Source organism: Micropterus salmoides, unplaced genomic scaffold, assembly GCF_014851395.1.
Source record: "Micropterus salmoides isolate LMB-PRFRI ecotype aquatic unplaced genomic scaffold, ASM1485139v1 Ms_hic_scaffold_3, whole genome shotgun sequence".
Lineage (NCBI taxonomy): Eukaryota > Metazoa > Chordata > Actinopteri > Centrarchiformes > Centrarchidae > Micropterus > Micropterus salmoides.
In genome coordinates this window covers 40,081,323-40,101,498 of record NW_024042261.1, presented here as the reverse complement: position 1 = coordinate 40,101,498, position 20,176 = coordinate 40,081,323, and the positions used below count along the sequence as shown (strand labels likewise).

The 20,176-nt window shown below is 41.7% G+C and overlaps 1 protein-coding gene across 1 annotated transcript in view; it reads right to left on the bottom strand.

Moving 5' to 3' along the window:
• Window positions 1-20,176, bottom strand: part of plekhg2 (pleckstrin homology domain containing, family G (with RhoGef domain) member 2) — a 125,878-nt gene that overhangs the window by 1,545 nt on the left and 104,157 nt on the right. The window contains exons 8-11 of the mRNA XM_038692564.1: window positions 10,237-10,368; window positions 2,167-2,349; window positions 1,085-1,177; window positions 1-103 (exon numbers count right to left, since the gene is read on the bottom strand). Of these exons, the coding sequence (XP_038548492.1) occupies window positions 1-103; window positions 1,085-1,177; window positions 2,167-2,349; window positions 10,237-10,368 (511 nt within the window). The remainder of the gene's footprint in view (window positions 104-1,084; window positions 1,178-2,166; window positions 2,350-10,236; window positions 10,369-20,176) is intronic.

Here is a 20,176-nt window from a genome sequence, read left to right as displayed (position 1 = left end):
TCTCCTCCCTCCTTACCTTCTGTGGGAATGAAGCAGGATGGTTTTCTAAGATCAGTCTCTTGAGGTAGTGCACCCAAAGTCTCTTCTCCTCCTGGTTCTTTGTCTGCAGTTATGATATGAAGTATTAAACAAGTAATCTGGAGAACAGCAAGCACGCAAAGAAGATACTGCAATCATGTAATTATGACCTTGACATGTAGAAGTATTTGTCCTTTGTTCATGTCTCTGTGCTGTAACAGCACACACTTGGTGACATCAACTCAAACTGATGACTGACATGATTCTGGAGTCTGAGACATGACCTGGGATCATAGGTGTCATGTACGCTGGGGACACTGGGGACGCTGGGGACGCCGGGGACATGTCCCACCACTTTCTGAAATGGCTGACTCTGTCCCCACCACTTTTTACATATGTTAAAAGCGTTCTGAAATACAGCTTGTAGTTAAAGAACAATGAAAGTGCCTTTTTGCACATTAAGAAAACAGTCAATGCATTTAAAATATAGAAGAAACAAAAAAAGTAACTTAAGCTATAAAACAAATGACCCAAAAACGTGCAGCAGCAGTCAGGAACTTAAGTTTTCCGTTCTCTCCCTGTGAACATGACAAAAGACTCAGTCAGGCCTGCATGTGAGCTGCCTCAGCAGAGATATCACAGGAGAAAAGCTGATCTGCAGGAGAAACAGATCTGAGAGCAGCACAGAATGACTGAGAGCTGCTCTCACTTACTTACTCATTTATTTTTAGATTTTGAAATGTAACAAGCTGCCTGAATTTTGTGTTTCCTTTACATACATACATAAAAACATTTCCACCATAAATTGGTGCAGAAACCTTCACCAGAACGCAGGAAATGAAGTGTTTAAAGATCAAGATTTCCTGGGGGAGGACCCCCAGCGGCGCTCATGTATCTCAGCAACACTGTTTAAGGATCTTTTTGTCTCGTTCTCGTTGAGTGTCTCTTCACACCCCTAATCTGAGCCCTTATGTCCCCACCACTTTCCAACACAAAGTGACGCCCTTGCCTGGGATGGATCGGAGTGGAGGACTTGATAAAGAAGTAGCTTCCCTCCAACACTCACCTGGACGGTGTGCTGCTGTTTGGGAATCGTCTGATCTGACACTTTGAAACACAGAGGATCCTTCAGAGTCTCTACCAGCAGCAGATTACAGCACTGCAGCAGAGAGAGGCACAGAGAGAGACATGTTGCATAATATTAATCTGGCTTTTTAAGCACCATCAAGCCCAATTTATACTTCTGCGTCGTGCCATCGTGAGCACTTGCTTGTTGGCGGTGGGGTTTCTGTGTTTCACTGAGTTGACTTTCTAGTGTTGTAGTACTCGAGACCGGTCTTAAGACCACTTTTTAATGGTCTTGTCTCGGTCCCGGACATGGAGGACTCTGGATTTTATTTCAAGACCAGTCAAGACCAGAACTTTGGGAATATCAATAAATTGCTTTTGCATCGTCTGATTTATTTGTTAACATCCGAACTTTGATTGGATGTAAAACGTGTTGCTTCAAATACAAAAAATAACCCTGATTAAAATGTGTTGTTCCCGTTAACGCCTGCCCCCCTCCCCGCGATGCTCAGTGTGAAAAAGGAGCGTTGAATAAAGATGCTATCTTTGATTTCAGCTCTTAGTGTTTGTATGTGGGGGTTTTAATGGGAATGTGGATCTTCCAGCTCAGTTTGAGAAGCGCCTCTGATCTCCTTCCACATTATATTGTGTGTCATGTAATGTGGGGAACTGGTCTTGGTCTTGACTCGGTCTCGATAAGCTCTGGTCTTGGTCTTGACTAACAAGACCAGACCCCTCTGTAGATGAATGGGGAGAGTCAGAGCTGCACTTTCACTGGTCACCAGGACGTAAAAACTGCATTTACAGAATCAGCAGTAAAATCAGATTTTCCCCACAGGTTATACATCTCCGACACCTGCATGGTTGACCCTTACGTCAGTGGAACCACACGATTGGCTTAATGTGTTTCCTCGCTCGGCTGTTAAAAGCAGACGATTGGCTTTCTAGCAGGAGGGGCGGGATATGTGCATAAAACTGCTATCTTTGAGGATTCTTGAAGAGGCGTGTCTCCTCTTCAAACGTCCATGAGACAATGAAAAAGGGGGGTTTAGTTGTCAAAGGAGGACGTCCGTTACTTACAAATATGTGCGTGCTGTAGACGAACTGTTCCAGCCTCTTCTTGGCGATCAGCAGCATCTTATCAAACAGGAAGAAAGCTCTCTCCTTCTTCACTCTGTGGACCTTGAAGGAACCTTCCAAAACCAGCTCTCCAAACCCGCTGAGGTCCGGCCCGCTCCAGTTCACCAGCAGGGACTCAATTTCCTGCGAGGATGGGGGTGAAAGGTTGAGAAACACACGTAACACAAAAAGGTTCTACTACCTGAACCTTCATGGCGATATCCAGAAAGGTTCTGCTACCTGAACCTTCATGGCGATATACAGAAAGGTTCTACTACCTGAACCTTCATGGCGATATACAGAAAGGTTCTACTACCTGAACCTTCATGGCGATATACAGAAAGGTTCTACTACCTGAACCTTCATGGTGATATACAGAAAGGTTCTACTACCTGAACCTTCATGGCGATATACAGAAAGGTTCTACTACCTGAACCTTCATGGCGATATACAGAAAGGTTCTACTACCTGAACCTTCATGGCGATATACAGAAAGGTTCTACTACCTGAACCTTCATGGCGATATACAGAAAGGTTCTACTACCTGAACCTTCATGGCGATATCCAGAAAGGTTCTACTACCTGAACCTTCATGGCGATATACAGAAAGGTTCTACTACCTGAACCTTCATGGTGATATCCAGAAAGGTTCTACTACCTGAACCTTCATGGTGATATCCAGAAAGGTTCTACTACCTGAACCTTCATGGTGATATCCAGAAAGGTTCTACTACCTGAACCTTCATGGCGATATACAGAAAGGTTCTACTACCTGAACCTTCATGGTGATATACAGAAAGGTTCTACGGAGAACACTGCGGGGCTGAAAACAACCTCTTAAAGCTTTCAAACGGTTGCTTTATGAAATGTAAACTCGTTTGGTGCCCGGTAGAGCCGAAAGGTGGTGTGTAGAACTCACAGGAACACGCTCTGGACCAGCAGCATCACAAGAACAGATGTTGTCAGATGTTTAGTTACAGTTTAGGTTAGAGACGCGAGTTTGTGACCGGGAGATCGCCGGTTCAAGCCCTGTACTGGCAAGCAAGGCCCATAACCCCCGTAGCTCCAGTGTTGCTGCCAGCAGACCAGGCTGCAGGTGTGAATGTGATCAGGGCCTTCCTGCGAAAGAGAGGCTCCTCTCTTTTTTTCTGTGAGCTTTATATGAGCGTTTCATTTGATGAATGCCGACTGTTCGTGAGAAGGTGTGTGATTATGGAATCTGACGCCCCAAATCTGCCTGTTCCACTCTGTTTGTGCACAAGTTACAGATTGTCAGCTGTGGAATTAGGGAACACGATAAAATTAGAAAATATAACTGCAGCTGCAGAATGTTCAATAAAAGAAGGAAGGGTTTTATATGAAGTTATATAACTAGGTTCAGGAACAAAGACTCTCTCTCTCACTTTCTGTCTCTTTTGTTAGAACGTAGGAACCACTGAGGGTTCAGAGCACATTAAGCGATGGTTAGGGCGGCTGTGGTTCAGGAGGTGGAGCGAGTTGCCCTTTAATCTGAAGATCGGCCGGCTCGGTCAGCGGCTCCTCCCGGCTGCATGTCGAAGTGGGTTTGGGCGAGATACTGAACCCTGAATTGCCCCCGGCGGCTGTTCCATCGGTGTATGACTGTGTGTGAATGCGATGTCGTGTAAAAGCGCTTTGAGTGGTCGCACAGCCTAGAAAGTGTTGGGAGTCTGGTTTGTGTTCATGTTTTCCTGTGTAAGTCTGTTTTTGGTTCTGTGTGTCAAAGGGAAATTCTTTTGTCACAATTGCACACTTGTCAAGGTACATAGATAAAGAGTATAATATATAAATGTACAATATTTACATTATTAAGAGTTATTATGGTGAACCAAAAAGGACTAGTGAATAAATAGCAGCAGAGAATATTGCACATTAATTATTAAACAGGTAATTTTGCACAGAAATAGATAATAAGGTCTATTTTAATAACTGACTAAGTGTCAGACACTTATAAAGTTTGCTGGCCACAGGCAGGAATGACTTCCTGTGGCGCTCTGTGGTGCATTTTGGGGGAATGAGTCTTCTGTGTTTGAGCTCCATCGTTCTCTTCCGTCCATCCATACCCTGATTCCCTCACCTTTTATAATATTTTCATATGCTCCGTAAATGCTCTGTATTTGTTTAGCGCCTTTCTAGTCTTTTCAACCACTCAAAGCGCTTTTACACTACATACACTGAGCCTAAGTGCTCAAACGGAAATTAACATTCACGCATACACCACTGGGGGCAAATCAGGGTTTAGTATCTTGCCCAAGGACACTTCAACATGCAACCAGGGGGAACCAGGGATTGAACCACCAACCTTCCGATTAACGGTCAACCTGCTCTACCTCCTGAGCCACAGCCGCCCTGAACTCTCATCCCCAATTTCCTCGACCTCTCACTCTTCTTCCTCATCCCTCCATCTGGACCCTTAATCCATCTCGCTACATCATCTCAGCTCTCCTCCATCCACGTCATACAATAAAATATTCCAAATCCACATCTCTAGTAGCGTGGTCTTTGTTAGTGAAATTAGTTTTTATCCCCTTAACGCAGACGCAAATTAGCATCACAACGCCTTCTTTCAGAGTATGTATTCCCCCAATGCCAGTTTGTACATACTTGAGATGTACCTAGGAACCACTGGTTTCTCTTTTATGCCTGTTGTCACTTTGCATCATACCTAAATTTATATCTATATTTGTATACACAAATGAACAATATCCACTTAATTTAGCATCAACTTGAAAGCAAATGAAAACACAAATAATACATTTTCTTTTATAATTGTGAATAAATTCAGGTGTTATACTAAAAAACAAAGTGGTCCATGAGTAAAATGGCTGTTGGTGCAACAAGTGCAGGACTCTGCAGCTGCAGAATGACCATGAAGCAGCTGTTCGACACATTTTCCCACTTATATAGCACCTTTCTAATCTTCCCTAAAGCGCGTCATCCTACATGTCACATGCACACACATTCGTGCACTGATAGCAGCCAGAAGCCGCCATCTGCTCATCAGAAAGGAGCTGATCAGTCCCACACAGAACGGGTTCAACTTTACAAAACCACTGAGTTCCAGATGGGTCCTGTTCACCCCGGTGGTGAGTGTTTTTTCTTGTAAACACAGGTGGAAAGACACAAAAGGTCAACAAAAAGAACCGTCCAGAACTGATCAGTCTCCTCCTTTCAGACTACTTCACCCTTCATAACTGCAGGTTCGTTAGGGTTATCGTCATCTCTAAAGGAAAGACTGAGACACAAACAGGAAAGAAGTTGTATAAAAAAAATCAAACAATCTCTTTAAGTATATGAACTCTCCTCCATCTGGGCCGGCGTGAACGGTTCCCCTCCGGACCCAGCTGCTGAGAGGTCACACCTGTGCTCTTCCTGCTCCGTGAACTTTTAGGGGTTAAAGATTAAACTATTCCCAAACACAACTGTTTGTTAATGAGTCAGCTCCTCTGCTGTACGACAGGCACAGGTCACCCACCTGTGGAGACGACCTCTGACCTCACACGACCGGCTGGAAGAGAGAGTGAGAAAGACGTAGAAACACTAAACTACCACAGTTTGAGACTACAGACCAAACTGTTTGCGATGACAACTTCTCGTTGATGACGTTGTTTTGTACTTCTGTTGTGTGATTATAGGTCCAAACTGCAGTAAAGGTGAAAGAGACCTCATTTAAATTTCTAATAAACAAGACACAGTGAAAGCTTGGCAAGGCCAGCAGTAGCGCTTAAATTTTGATTGTTACCAACCCGTTCTCACTTCCAAGTCGTCACATATGGACACATGGTCAAGACCCATCAGTGTCAGTCTATAACGCACTGGGGATCCCTGTAGCATCATAGTTCAGCGCAGTGGGGGAAGCCCTGTAGCTTCAGTTTGTGACGGTAAAGGCAGGTTTATGATATTTAACAGGAAAGACTGAATAAGGAGGTGGATGGAAGGACAAAACCTGGACTTTGAACCCGTGTGAAACAAAACAAGATTAAATATTTTTATTTAAGTTACGCGAGTGACGTTAGTTAACTTACGTGTTAACTGACCTACGTAGTTCTTTTAACCCAAACCAGGATATTTTCCTAACCTTAACCAAGTAGTTTAGTTTCCTAAACCTACCCAGTACTTTTTGTGCCAAAATCTTGCAATGTTTCACAACTTTAATAACGTGCCGTTTCAAAATGCGTTGTTTCAATACGCTAGCGTTTTATTTTGTCGGACCTGTCAGACTTTTAGCATGGCGCTGCCACAGTTTATTCCCGCACTCCCTGGAGAACTATTGTCTAATTTTCGGAAAAAGCGATCTCAGAAAGAAGCAGACAGTTTTGCAGTTGCATTCTGCATTTGAAGGTTGCATCAAAGTCCTTATAGGCAAGTCATGCCATTTAGCAGCCATCTTGGCAACGCCTCTATATATCTTATAGCTATTTCGGACTAACAACACCAGGCTCCTATCTGGATGAATGGGGAGAGAGCCAGAACTGCACTTTCACAGGTCGCCAGGACATGAAACTGCATGAAGAGAATCAGCAGAAGAAAAAAAAAATCGCTGAAAGAGTTTGACGACTTTGCCCCAAAATAAGGTTTAAACAGCGTTTTTTCCTGACCGGTTACACTTGCATAACTTGCACACACTACTATGCATGCGTCACCACTTCCACGCATGTGAAGTCAAAGTAAAACAGACCCTTACGTCAGCGGAACCACACGATTGGCTGAAATATGATTCCCGCTTTGGCTGTTAAAAGTAGATGATTGGCTTTCTAGGAGGAGGGGCGGGATAGCAGCCATCTTTGGCGTTGTGGGCTTTCCCCATAGAGTTATAGTGAGGATGTGACTGAGTAGCGTGTCTCCTCTATAAAACGTCTCTGGTTGTATTCAGGCTGTCAAACTGACGCGAAAAAAATAAAGACAGAAGCTAAAGAGTCAAAGTGAACCACCGCACCACCTGACTATTGAGACAAGGACAATGATATTAATGATATTTTATCCTATTTTATTTCATTCTATTTTTATATATATTTCAAACGTGTTGTTTTGCTTTTATCATGTGTTTGTTTTGTTTTGTCTTTACACTTGTTAAAGCACTTTGTAGCTTGTTTTTGGAAAGTGCTCTACAAATAAAGATTATTATTATATTATTAAGGATTGACACTGTTCCTGTACAGCTGGGTAGGTCGCTATTCACTGTTACAACCATTAAAAAGCAGAACAGCAGGGTTTTACTACGTTACATTCAGTAGGAAGTTAGCTAGCGTTAGCTAACTAACATTACATTAGGAAAAATCCACAGGTTTTGGAAAGAGAATAAATCGTCCTTCTCCTTTCAGCCTCTCTGCTGTAACTATTACAAGATGCCGCAGGAACAGCGTTTGACCAGATCTTAGAAAAATACAGCCAGAAAAAAGCTAGAAAACGACTCTTTCTGCATTAGAGTCAATGGAGCGCAGCTGTGAAAGTGTCGGACCTCAGTTGGAGTGAGTTCTATACTGCGCTGTGATTGGCCAGCTGTGTATTCAGGGTGTGGCTTAGTGAAGGGTCAATTGCTTCTCTCACTGAAACTATAAATTACCATGGTTACAACCATGGCTTATTTATTTTCTAGATTAACAATGTTCACCCACTCTGCACTTGACCGAGGTCCTTCAAGAGTACCTTGGGAATAGCCTTCATACAAATGCAGGTGTAACACAAGTTAATATAGCGGGGGCCTATGGCCATGTGATTCAGTGGTTTGAATCAGATCATAAAGATTTCATGAAGTGCTATTCCAAATAAAAAAATCTGTCAAATATCAATAAAGGGCTTCAGGACTAGTATGATTCCTACTGGAATATATTTCACTTTGAGATCTCAGGACTGAATTGAAGTGAATTGACCCAAAGGGTACAGAAACATGGGTAAAAAAGAGAAAAACTTTAAAAAGCCAGACTGAGAAGAGGTGAAAGAACAAAGACCAAAGCAGAGAAATGACAGGAGAGGTGTTAAAACTCAGCTGGAGAAGAAGCCGACACACCAGCACAAGGCTGCTGAACGTCCACATGTGATGGAACAAGTTAATAACATGTTCCCTTGTGTGTAATGATGTGAACACGTGTTGGGGGAAGTTGTGGAACGCAGCAGTTGTAGAGTTTGACACCTCAAGGCCGAGCACCTGACCTCCAGCCGCCCGTCTGTCTCTTCCTGGCTGGAGGCTCGGAGAGGAGCTGCAGGTCTGTTAGCTTGGCTTTTAGTTTAAACACTGGGTACGGGTAAGGACTTACTATTAAAAGGTTTCATAAATTAAAAAACGTTGGAAACCACTCAACCTTTGTGGCACTTAGGGTTAGATGTAGATTAATCTGTCAGGGTCGGGAAGTCAGAAATAATTGAAAGATGAACAAACGCACTGGGGTTTTTTGTGTCTAAACTTTGGATATGTTGACAGTAATAAAATTATAGAATAACACCAGACTTAAACTTTAACCAAACAAAAACACAATCTCATCATCTACATGTGAAACAAATGAATGACTTTGTTTTAAATAAGATCTCCATTTAATTACTTATGTCACGGTTCTTTTCATGGACCAAAGAGGGCAAAATTAAAACCATAAGGTTAAAGAAATATCTCCAAAGGCTTCATAAATAACTCTCTGTGAAGTGGAATTTTATAAAAAGTTTGGAAGGCGTTCCTCAAGGAACCTTCTGAGGTCCTCTACAGTTTTAACATGAGAGCTTGCTAAACATTGTTGGAAGTTTTTTCTTTGGTAAAACTCTGGTTAATTGGATCTATAATGTTTGAAAGATGAAATAAGCTAACCAAATATAATTTCAGACAGATTTCGTATTTGTTACCATGGCTCGTTCAGAGTGAAAAACTGACCTCTTTGTGGATTTGGGATTCTGGGCTTCAAGTCTTATGTCAGTTTAGGACCGTAGTTCTCACAACCAAGCGGGAAGCTTCCAGTCAGCAAACTGATGCGGACGCGGAAGTCCCGTAAACCTGCATTCTATCGAACGGCCAGCAGGGGGCGACTCGAAGAAGCCGGGCTCAAATAGATATAAAATGTTTCTACTTGTCAGCTGATTTATTCCCTCAGTAAACACTTTCCTGATGAGTTTATGGTCTCAGTCACTAGTTTCAAGTCTTCTTCAACACAGCATGAGGTTCATTTAGTAAATTATGGTCCCATTTAGAGGAACAGAGACCAGGAAGCAGGGGAGGCTTTAGGGCGGGATTATCTATGATTGACACGTCGTTACCAATGGCGACCTGTAAATCACACTAGAGTGACTTGTACCCTCGGCACTGTGTAAATTTAACCAGCGCCGTTGAAAAAGCTTATCAGGAGTCGGCTGTTCACTTTCTCTGGTGAGAACATTTAGTTTTAAGCCTGCTGTTCTATAGACAAACTTATCAGCCCTGTTAAGATGACGGATGCACCTCGCTAAGCAAGCTAGCTAGCTCAGCACACGGTAGTTAGCTCCACTGTCAAATATGGTCACGTCCGGTGCCGCTGGTTGCAAAAAATGAACCCTATCAGCCAAACTCAAGGCTTCAAAACGGGCCAGGCTACGGACGCCTCAAAACTGTGGCGCAGACGTAACGTGCCGTAGCCGGAGTCAGAGGATTCCTGGAGTTAGGATCGGAATTTAGCTACTACAGAACCGCCCTGACTTAAAAAGTTCTTAAATAGGAACTATATTAAGATCCTAATATTATTCTGTGTACCACTTTTTGTTCCCAGTGTCAAGGTCCTCAAAACTCTATATACTGATCTGACGGCATCCTCATGCCATGAGTTTAGGAATTGCTTCTCTAATAGGAAGACAGGATTTTTCTTATCTTTGAAATTTAAGATAGGATAAGGATTTTTTTCTGTAATGAAACCCCTGGTGATTATTCATACATTATTTTATAATGAAAAAGTGACATTGCAGCTCAGAATAAGTGATGTATGAGGATGTTAATGTTAGAAATATAAATGCTTAAAGATCATTTCAGGTGTCTCACAGCGTGTAATTCCTGGGTGTGCTAACCTGTAGTCGCACTGCGTGTTCCTGTTTCCTCTTCATGTCATTAATGTACCAGGCCACCGCGGTCATGGTGATGATGGCGTCCTCAACGACCTCATATCCGGGGTCGCTCTTGTCAAAGTGCTTCGAAAGTTCCTGAGAAGAGAAAAGATGAAACATGTACAGTCTGTGTGTGTGTGCTGCTGTAACCTTCACGTTAATGTGACAACATTCAGCTCACACGTGTGCTGCCTTTTACAAACGTTTCACCAGATCGGACTTTGGAGCCTTTTTCAAACGTGATTGTTGATTTATGTGATGAGTTTATCTCTAACAGTTGTAAATGTGTACAATATTCTAGAAAGGTTTTCCAAATAGTGAATAAAACTACTGTATAATTCTAACGAGCTCACTGGCTGACACAGCAGTTCATCGCAGAACCAACTGAAGCAGAACCAGCTGGAGATTATGGGAAAATCCCAGCACAGCTCCAAACACATGTTTGACCAGTGTTTAAACTGGCCACTGTGGACAGAGTAACAACAACACAAAATAATACAGACCCAACAGCAGAGAACAAAGAGCAGGCTTTAAGACGGTTTCTCTCTGTTTCATCATCCCTCTCTCCTCTCAGAGGTGGGCTTGGACTGGGACCAGTAAAGAAGCTTTTATTGGGGAGAGCTGCATGTGTGTGTTTTATGTTTAATGGATGAGACTGTCTGCTGAATATCCTCAGATGTTTGTGTTAAGACATTTGTGAAGATTGTGACCGAGGATTCAAGTGAGAGTTATTATCACGAACCGATTAGCACCCGGGCCCGGCTGACCTCTGCAAAAGAGTCAGGGGGCCCCTTAAGACAAAATTAGGGATGTCCCAATCTAGTTTTGGGGGTTGTGTAAGGATGCATAAAAAAGTAAAACCTGCATCACAGATTTCTGAATATTCTGTGTAGTATTTTGTTCATTTTTGTGGACCTGACCTTGGATCAGCTGTGGCAGGAGCCCTCTTCATCAGATTTATGTAACACACTGCTACAGCGAACTCCCTCTCCTCTGTCCCCACATGACTGAACCTTCACCTTGGCCCTTGAACTTCATCCAGTTAGAGACTCTGTGACGGGAACAGCTCCTTCCTACCTCCAAGCAATGGGCAAACCCTACCCTCCTCCCCTGCCTCTGGAAGATTGGCCATCCCGTCACTCAGAGGACCCGGTTCCTCTCTGTTCTGGTCTCATTGTGGTGGAATGAACTCCCCCCCCCCCCCCCCCCCCCCCCCCCCCGAAGCCAAGACAGCAGAGTCATTGCACGACTCAACAACCTACGCTAGAAATTTCCTGTCTTCTCATTTCCCTAAAATGCCCTAAGCACTTGCACCGTAGCTCTCTGAACATATTTTGGGAAGGTTGCATTTCTCATTCTTGATGGCATCTAGCTTTACTTTGGTTTTAAATGCACTTATTGTGCCTTGCTTTGGTCAAAAGTGTCCACCGAATGTAATAGTTTACCAGTAAAACCAGCCATAACATTATGACCACCTACTGGTCACAAGGCAAGTCTCCCTTTTGCCGCCTAAACAGCCCTGACCCGTCGATGCACGGACTCCACTGTGTCTGTGCAACGGTCCTCCGAGTACATCCTGCGCGGCCCTGACTGGAACCGGCGCCCTCGGGTAAGGGAGGCATACAAACCCATGGGCACAAGTGTGGGTCGCCAGTGTGTCTCTTAAGGTGTCGGATAGTGAGGTTTACTCACTGCACAGCCATCCGGCTTCCGTTACATCTGCTCTGTGTTCTGACGCCTTTCTATCAGAACCAGCACTTTGACCTCCAGTAGCTCGTCTGGTGGATCGGACCACACGGGTCAACCTTCGCTCCCCACGTGCATCAGGGAGCCTTGGCCGTCCGTGACCCTGTCGCCGGTTCACTCTTTTTCCTTCCTTGGACCGCTTCTGATAGGCACTGACCTCTGCAGACCGCTTTGGAGATGCAGACCCAGTCGTCTATTTTCCCTTCATAATATATCTAATACAGTATGTAATAATCACTTCAGTTATTGCTGATCGGTGTACTGTGTGTCGTGCCTGCGTTCCACATGGATTTTCGTTCTCTTCAGTGGCCCTCATCTGAAGCGATGATGTCACTGTCTCGCCCTTATTGTATTGGCTGTGGTCGTTGATGACAGTAAAGCCCTGCAGATGTGAGCTGACAGCGAGGGACTCACACGGCAGCCGTTCATCTTTAAAATCAAAGCGGCGACTCGCTGAGACGTCTGCGTCCTCGGCTGTCCTCTGTCTACACCGGATGTTTCTCACTGAGTGCAGGAAAAAGCTTTATTGCTGTGTAATTTAAACACGTGTGTTTACTGACAGCAAACAGACGTGTTGCCTGGAAACCATGAACATCCTTTAAGATTCCTCTGGGAAAATGTTCAGCCTCAGTGGATCCTGTCAGATCTAAAGATATCAAGTATGGGATTCATTCGTAATGATCAGAGGTTAAAAAGCTTCCATCTCTCCATGTGACGGCCCCTAAAACACCACGTTGGTCCGCTTGGTGCGCTGCATGAAGTATTAATACTGCAAGTATTTGTTGTGTATTGGTAGAATATATGTGTAATATAGGTATCTATGTTGTACTGTAGTAGCAGGAGGTATTTGAAGTACTAAGTGTAGTCTTTGGAGTATTACCTTCAGTAGCAGGTGGTATTTGAAGTACTAAGTGTAGTCTTTGGAGTATTAGCTGTAGTAGCAGGTGGTATTTGAAGTATTAAGTGTAGTCTTTGGAGTATTAGCTGTAGTAGCAGGTGGTATTTGAAGTACTAAGTGTAGTCTTTGGAGTATTAGCTGTAGTAGCAGGAGGTATTTGAAGTACTAAGTGTAGTCTTTGGAGTATTAGCTGTAGTAGCAGGTGGTATTTGAAGTACTAAGTGTAGTCTTTGGAGTATTAGCTGTAGTAGCAGGTGGTATTTGAAGTATTAAGTGTAGTCTTTGGAGTATTAGCTGTAGTAGCAGGTGGTATTTGAAGTACTAAGTGTAGTCTTTGGAGTATTAGCTGTAGTAGCAGGTGGTATTTGAAGTACTAAGTGTAGTCTTTGGAGTATTAGCTGTAGTAGCAGGTGGTATTTGAAGTACTAAGTGTAGTCTTTGGAGTATTAGCTGTAGTAGCAGGTGGTATTTGAAGTACTAAGTGTAGTTTTTGGAGTATTAGCTGTAGTAGCAGGTGGTATTTGAAGTACTAAGTGTAGTCTTTGGAGTATTAGCTGTAGTAGCAGGTGGTATTTGAAGTACTAAGTGTAGTTTTTGGAGTATTAGCTGTAGTAGCAGGTGGTATTTGAAGTACTAAGTGTAGTCTTTGGAGTATTAGCTGTAGTAGCAGGTGGTATTTGAAGTACTAAGTGTAGTCTTTGGAGTATTAGCTGTAGTAGCAGGTGGTATTTGAAGTACTAAGTGTAGTCTTTGGAGTATTAGCTGTAGTAGCAGGAGGTATTTGAAGTACTAAGTGTAGTCTTTGGAGTATTAGCTGTAGTAGCAGGTGGTATTTGAAGTACTAAGTGTAGTTTTTGGAGTATTAGCTGTAGTAGCAGGTGGTATTTGAAGTACTAAGTGTAGTCTTTGGAGTATTAGCTGTAGTAGCAGGTGGTATTTGAAGTACTAAGTGTAGTTTTTGGAGTATTAGCTGTAGTAGCAGGTGGTATTTGAAGTACTAAGTGTAGTCTTTGGAGTATTAGCTGTAGTAGCAGGAGGTATTTGAAGTACTAAGTGTAGTCTTTGGAGTATTAGCTGTAGTAGCAGGTGGTATTTGAAGTACTAAGTGTAGTCTTTGGAGTATTAGCTGTAGTAGCAGGTGGTATTTGAAGTTCTAAGTGTAGTCTTTGGAGTATTAGCTGTAGTAGCAGGAGGTATTTGAAGTACTAAGTGTAGTCTTTGGAGTATTAGCTGTAGTAGCAGGAGGTATTTGAAGTACTAAGTGTAGTCTTTGGAGTATTAGCTGTAGTAGCAGGTGGTATTTGAAGTTCTAAGTGTAGTCTTTGGAGTATTAGCTGTAGTAGCAGGTGGTATTTGAAGTACTAAGTGTAGTCTTTGGAGTATTAGCTGTAGTAGCAGGTGGTATTTGAAGTACTAAGTGTAGTCTTTGGAGTATTAGCTGTAGTAGCAGGTGGTATTTGAAGTACTAAGTGTAGTCTTTGGAGTATTAGCTGTAGTAGCAGGTGGTATTTGAAGTACTAAGTGTAGTCTTTGGAGTATTACCTTCAGTAGCAGGTGGTATTTGAAGTACTAAGTGTAGTCTTTGGAGTATTAGCTGTAGTAGCAGGTGGTATTTGAAGTACTAAGTGTAGTCTTTGGAGTATTAGCTGTAGTAGCAGGTGGTATTTGAAGTACTAAGTGTAGTCTTTGAAGTATTAGCTGTAGTAGCAGGTGGTATTTGAAGTACTAAGTGTAGTCTTTGGAGTATTAGCTGTAGTAGCAGGTGGTATTTGAAGTACTAAGTGTAGTCTTTGGAGTATTAGCTGTAGTAGCAGGTGGTATTTGAAGTACTAAGTGTAGTCTTTGGAGTATTAGCTGTAGTAGCAGGTGGTATTTAAAGTACTAAGTGTAGTCTTTGAAGTATTAGCTGTAGTAGCAGGTGGTATTTGAAGTACTAAGTGTAGTCTTTGGAGTATTAGCTGTAGTAGCAGGTGGTATTTGAAGTACTAAGTGTAGTCTTTGGAGTATTAGCTGTAGTAGCAGGTGGTATTTGAAGTACTAAGTGTAGTCTTTGGAGTATTAGCTGTAGTAGCAGGTGGTATTTGAAGTACTAAGTGTAGTCTTTGGAGTATTAGCTGTAGTAGCAGGTGGTATTTGAAGTACTAAGTGTAGTCTTTGGAGTATTACCTTCAGTAGCAGGTGGTATTTGAAGTACTAAGTGTAGTCTTTGGAGTATTACCTTCAGTAGCAGGTGGTATTTGAAGTACTAAGTGTAGTCTTTGGAGTATTAGCTGTAGTAGCAGGTGGTATTTGAAGTACTAAGTGTAGTCTTTGGAGTATTAGCTGTAGTAGCAGGTGGTATTTGAAGTACTAAGTGTAGTCTTTGGAGTATTAGCTGTAGTAGCAGGTGGTATTTGAAGTACTAAGTGTAGTCTTTGGAGTATTAGCTGTAGTAGCAGGTGGTATTTGAAGTTCTAAGTGTAGTCTTTGGAGTATTAGCTGTAGTAGCAGGAGGTATTTGAAGTACTAAGTGTAGTCTTTGGAGTATTAGCTGTAGTAGCAGGAGGTATTTGAAGTACTAAGTGTAGTCTTTGGAGTATTAGCTGTAGTAGCAGGTGGTATTTGAAGTTCTAAGTGTAGTCTTTGGAGTATTAGCTGTAGTAGCAGGTGGTATTTGAAGTACTAAGTGTAGTCTTTGGAGTATTAGCTGTAGTAGCAGGTGGTATTTGAAGTACTAAGTGTAGTCTTTGGAGTATTAGCTGTAGTAGCAGGTGGTATTTGAAGTACTAAGTGTAGTCTTTGGAGTATTAGCTGTAGTAGCAGGTGGTATTTGAAGTACTAAGTGTAGTCTTTGGAGTATTACCTTCAGTAGCAGGTGGTATTTGAAGTACTAAGTGTAGTCTTTGGAGTATTAGCTGTAGTAGCAGGTGGTATTTGAAGTACTAAGTGTAGTCTTTGGAGTATTAGCTGTAGTAGCAGGTGGTATTTGAAGTACTAAGTGTAGTCTTTGAAGTATTAGCTGTAGTAGCAGGTGGTATTTGAAGTACTAAGTGTAGTCTTTGGAGTATTAGCTGTAGTAGCAGGTGGTATTTGAAGTACTAAGTGTAGTCTTTGGAGTATTAGCTGTAGTAGCAGGTGGTATTTGAAGTACTAAGTGTAGTCTTTGGAGTATTAGCTGTAGTAGCAGGTGGTATTTAAAGTACTAAGTGTAGTCTTTGAAGTATTAGCTGTAGTAGCAGGTGGTATTTGAAGTACTAAGTGTAGTCTTTGGAGTATTAGCTGTAGTAGCAGGTGGTATTTGAAGTACTAAGTGTAGTCTTTGGAGTATTAGCTGTAGTAGCAGGTGGTATTTGAAGTACTAAGTGTAGTCTTTGGAGTATTAGCTGTAGTAGCAGGTGGTATTTGAAGTACTAAGTGTAGTCTTTGGAGTATTAGCTGTAGTAGCAGGTGGTATTTGAAGTACTAAGTGTAGTCTTTGGAGTATTACCTTCAGTAGCAGGTGGTATTTGAAGTACTAAGTGTAGTCTTTGGAGTATTACCTTCAGTAGCAGGTGGTATTTGAAGTACTAAGTGTAGTCTTTGGAGTATTAGCTGTAGTAGCAGGTGGTATTTGAAGTACTAAGTGTAGTCTTTGGAGTATTAGCTGTAGTAGCAGGTGGTATTTGAAGTACTAAGTGTAGTCTTTGGAGTATTAGCTGTAGTAGCAGGTGGTATTTGAAGTACTAAGTGTAGTCTTTGGAGTATTAGCTGTAGTAGCAGGTGGTATTTGAAGTACTAAGTGTAGTCTTTGGAGTATTACCTTCAGTAGCAGGTGGTATTTGAAGTACTAAGTGTAGTCTTTGGAGTATTACCTTCAGTAGCAGGTGGTATTTGAAGTACTAAGTGTAGTCTTTGGAGTATTAGCTGTAGTAGCAGGTGGTATTTGAAGTACTAAGTGTAGTCTTTGGAGTATTACCTTCAGTAGCAGGTGGTATTTGAAGTACTAAGTGTAGTCTTTGGAGTATTAGCTGTAGTAGCAGGTGGTATTTGAAGTACTAAGTGTAGTCTTTGGAGTATTAGCTGTAGTAGCAGGTGGTATTTGAAGTACTAAGTGTAGTCTTTGGAGTATTACCTTCAGTAGCAGGTGGTATTTGAAGTACTAAGTGTAGTCTTTGGAGTATTAGCTGTAGTAGCAGGTGGTATTTGAAGTACTAAGTGTAGTCTTTGGAGTATTAGCTGTAGTAGCAGGTGGTATTTGAAGTACTAAGTGTAGTCTTTGAGTATTAGCTGTAGTAGCAGGTGGTATTTGAAGTACTAAGTGTAGTCTTTGGAGTATTACCTTCAGTAGCAGGTGGTATTTGAAGTACTAAGTGTAGTCTTTGGAGTATTACCTTCAGTAGCAGGTGGTATTTGAAGTACTAAGTGTAGTCTTTGGAGTATTACCTTCAGTAGCAGGTGGTATTTGAAGTACTAAGTGTAGTCTTTGGAGTATTACCTTCAGTAGCAGGTGGTATTTGAAGTACTAAGTGTAGTCTTTGGAGTATTAGCTGTAGTAGCAGGTGGTATTTGAAGTACTAAGTGTAGTCTTTGGAGTATTAGCTGTAGTAGCAGGTGGTATTTGAAGTACTAAGTGTAGTCTTTGGAGTATTACCTTCAGTAGCAGGTGGTATTTGAAGTACTAAGTGTAGTCTTTGGAGTATTAGCTGTAGTAGCAGGTGGTATTTGAAGTACTAAGTGTAGTCTTTGGAGTATTAGCTGTAGTAGCAGGTGGTATTTGAAGTACTAAGTGTAGTCTTTGGAGTATTAGCTGTAGTAGCAGGTGGTATTTGAAGTACTAAGTGTAGTCTTTGGAGTATTAGCTGTAGTAGCAGGTGGTATTTGAAGTACTAAGTGTAGTCTTTGGAGTATTACCTTCAGTAGCAGGTGGTATTTGAAGTACTAAGTGTAGTCTTTGGAGTATTAGCTGTAGTAGCAGGTGGTATTTGAAGTACTAAGTGTAGTCTTTGGAGTATTAGCTGTAGTAGCAGGTGGTATTTGAAGTACTAAGTGTAGTCTTTGAGTATTAGCTGTAGTAGCAGGTGGTATTTGAAGTACTAAGTGTAGTCTTTGGAGTATTACCTTCAGTAGCAGGTGGTATTTGAAGTACTAAGTGTAGTCTTTGGAGTATTACCTTCAGTAGCAGGTGGTATTTGAAGTACTAAGTGTAGTCTTTGGAGTATTAGCTGTAGTAGCAGGTGGTATTTGAAGTACTAAGTGTAGTCTTTGGAGTATTAGCTGTAGTAGCAGGTGGTATTTGAAGTACTAAGTGTAGTCTTTGGAGTATTAGCTGTAGTAGCAGGTGGTATTTGAAGTACTAAGTGTAGTCTTTGGAGTATTAGCTGTAGTAGCAGGTGGTATTTGAAGTACTAAGTGTAGTCTTTGGAGTATTAGCTGTAGTAGCAGGTGGTATTTGAAGTACTAAGTGTAGTCTTTGGAGTATTAGCTGTAGTAGCAGGTGGTATTTGAAGTACTAAGTGTAGTCTTTGGAGTATTAGCTGTAGTAGCAGGTGGTATTTGAAGTACTAAGTGTAGTCTTTGGAGTATTACCTTCAGTAGCAGGTGGTATTTGAAGTACTAAGTGTAGTCTTTGGAGTATTAGCTGTAGTAGCAGGTGGTATTTGAAGTACTAAGTGTAGTCTTTGGAGTATTAGCTGTAGTAGCAGGTGGTATTTGAAGTACTAAGTGTAGTCTTTGGAGTATTAGCTGTAGTAGCAGGTGGTATTTGAAGTACTAAGTGTAGTCTTTGGAGTATTAGCTGTAGTAGCAGGTGGTATTTGAAGTACTAAGTGTAGTCTTTGGAGTATTAGCTGTAGTAGCAGGTGGTATTTGAAGTACTAAGTGTAGTCTTTGGAGTATTAGCTGTAGTAGCAGGTGGTATTTGAAGTACTAAGTGTAGTCTTTGGAGTATTAGCTGTAGTAGCAGGTGGTATTTGAAGTACTAAGTGTAGTCTTTGGAGTATTAGCTGTAGTAGCAGGTGGTATTTGAAGTACTAAGTGTAGTCTTTGGAGTATTAGCTGTAGTAGCAGGTGGTATTTGAAGTACTAAGTGTAGTCTTTGGAGTATTAGCTGTAGTAGCAGGTGGTATTTGAAGTACTAAGTGTAGTCTTTGGAGTATTAGCTGTAGTAGCAGGTGGTATTTGAAGTACTAAGTGTAGTCTTTGGAGTATTACCTTCAGTAGCAGGTGGTATTTGAAGTACTAAGTGTAGTCTTTGGAGTATTAGCTGTAGTAGCAGGTGGTATTTGAAGTACTAAGTGTAGTCTTTGGAGTATTAGCTGTAGTAGCAGGTGGTATTTGAAGTACTAAGTGTAGTCTTTGGAGTATTAGCTTCAGTAGCAGGTGGTATTTGAAGTACTAAGTGTAGTCTTTGGAGTATTAGCTGTAGTAGCAGGTGGTATTTGAAGTACTAAGTGTAGTCTTTGGAGTATTAGCTGTAGTAGCAGGTGGTATTTGAAGTACTAAGTGTAGTCTTTGGAGTATTAGCTGTAGTAGCAGGTGGTATTTGAAGTACTAAGTGTAGTCTTTGGAGTATTAGCTGTAGTAGCAGGTGGTATTTGAAGTACTAAGTGTAGTCTTTGGAGTATTAGCTGTAGTAGCAGGTGGTATTTAAAGTACTAAGTGTAGTCTTTGGAGTATTACCTTCAGTAGCAGGTGGTATTTGAAGTACTAAGTGTAGTCTTTGGAGTATTACCTTCAGTAGCAGGTGGTATTTGAAGTACTAAGTGTAGTCTTTGGAGTATTAGCTGTAGTAGCAGGTGGTATTTGAAGTACTAAGTGTAGTCTTTGGAGTATTAGCTGTAGTAGCAGGTGGTATTTGAAGTACTAAGTGTAGTCTTTGGAGTATTAGCTGTAGTAGCAGGTGGTATTTGAAGTACTAAGTGTAGTCTTTGGAGTATTAGCTGTAGTAGCAGGTGGTATTTGAAGTACTAAGTGTAGTCTTTGGAGTATTAGCTGTAGTAGCAGGTGGTATTTGAAGTACTAAGTGTAGTCTTTGGAGTATTAGCTGTAGTAGCAGGTGGTATTTGAAGTACTAAGTGTAGTCTTTGGAGTATTAGCTGTAGTAGCAGGTGGTATTTGAAGTACTAAGTGTAGTCTTTGGAGTATTAGCTGTAGTAGCAGGTGGTATTTGAAGTACTAAGTGTAGTCTTTGGAGTATTAGCTGTAGTAGCAGGTGGTATTTGAAGTACTAAGTGTAGTCTTTGGAGTATTAGCTGTAGTAGCAGGTGGTATTTGAAGTACTAAGTGTAGTCTTTGGAGTATTAC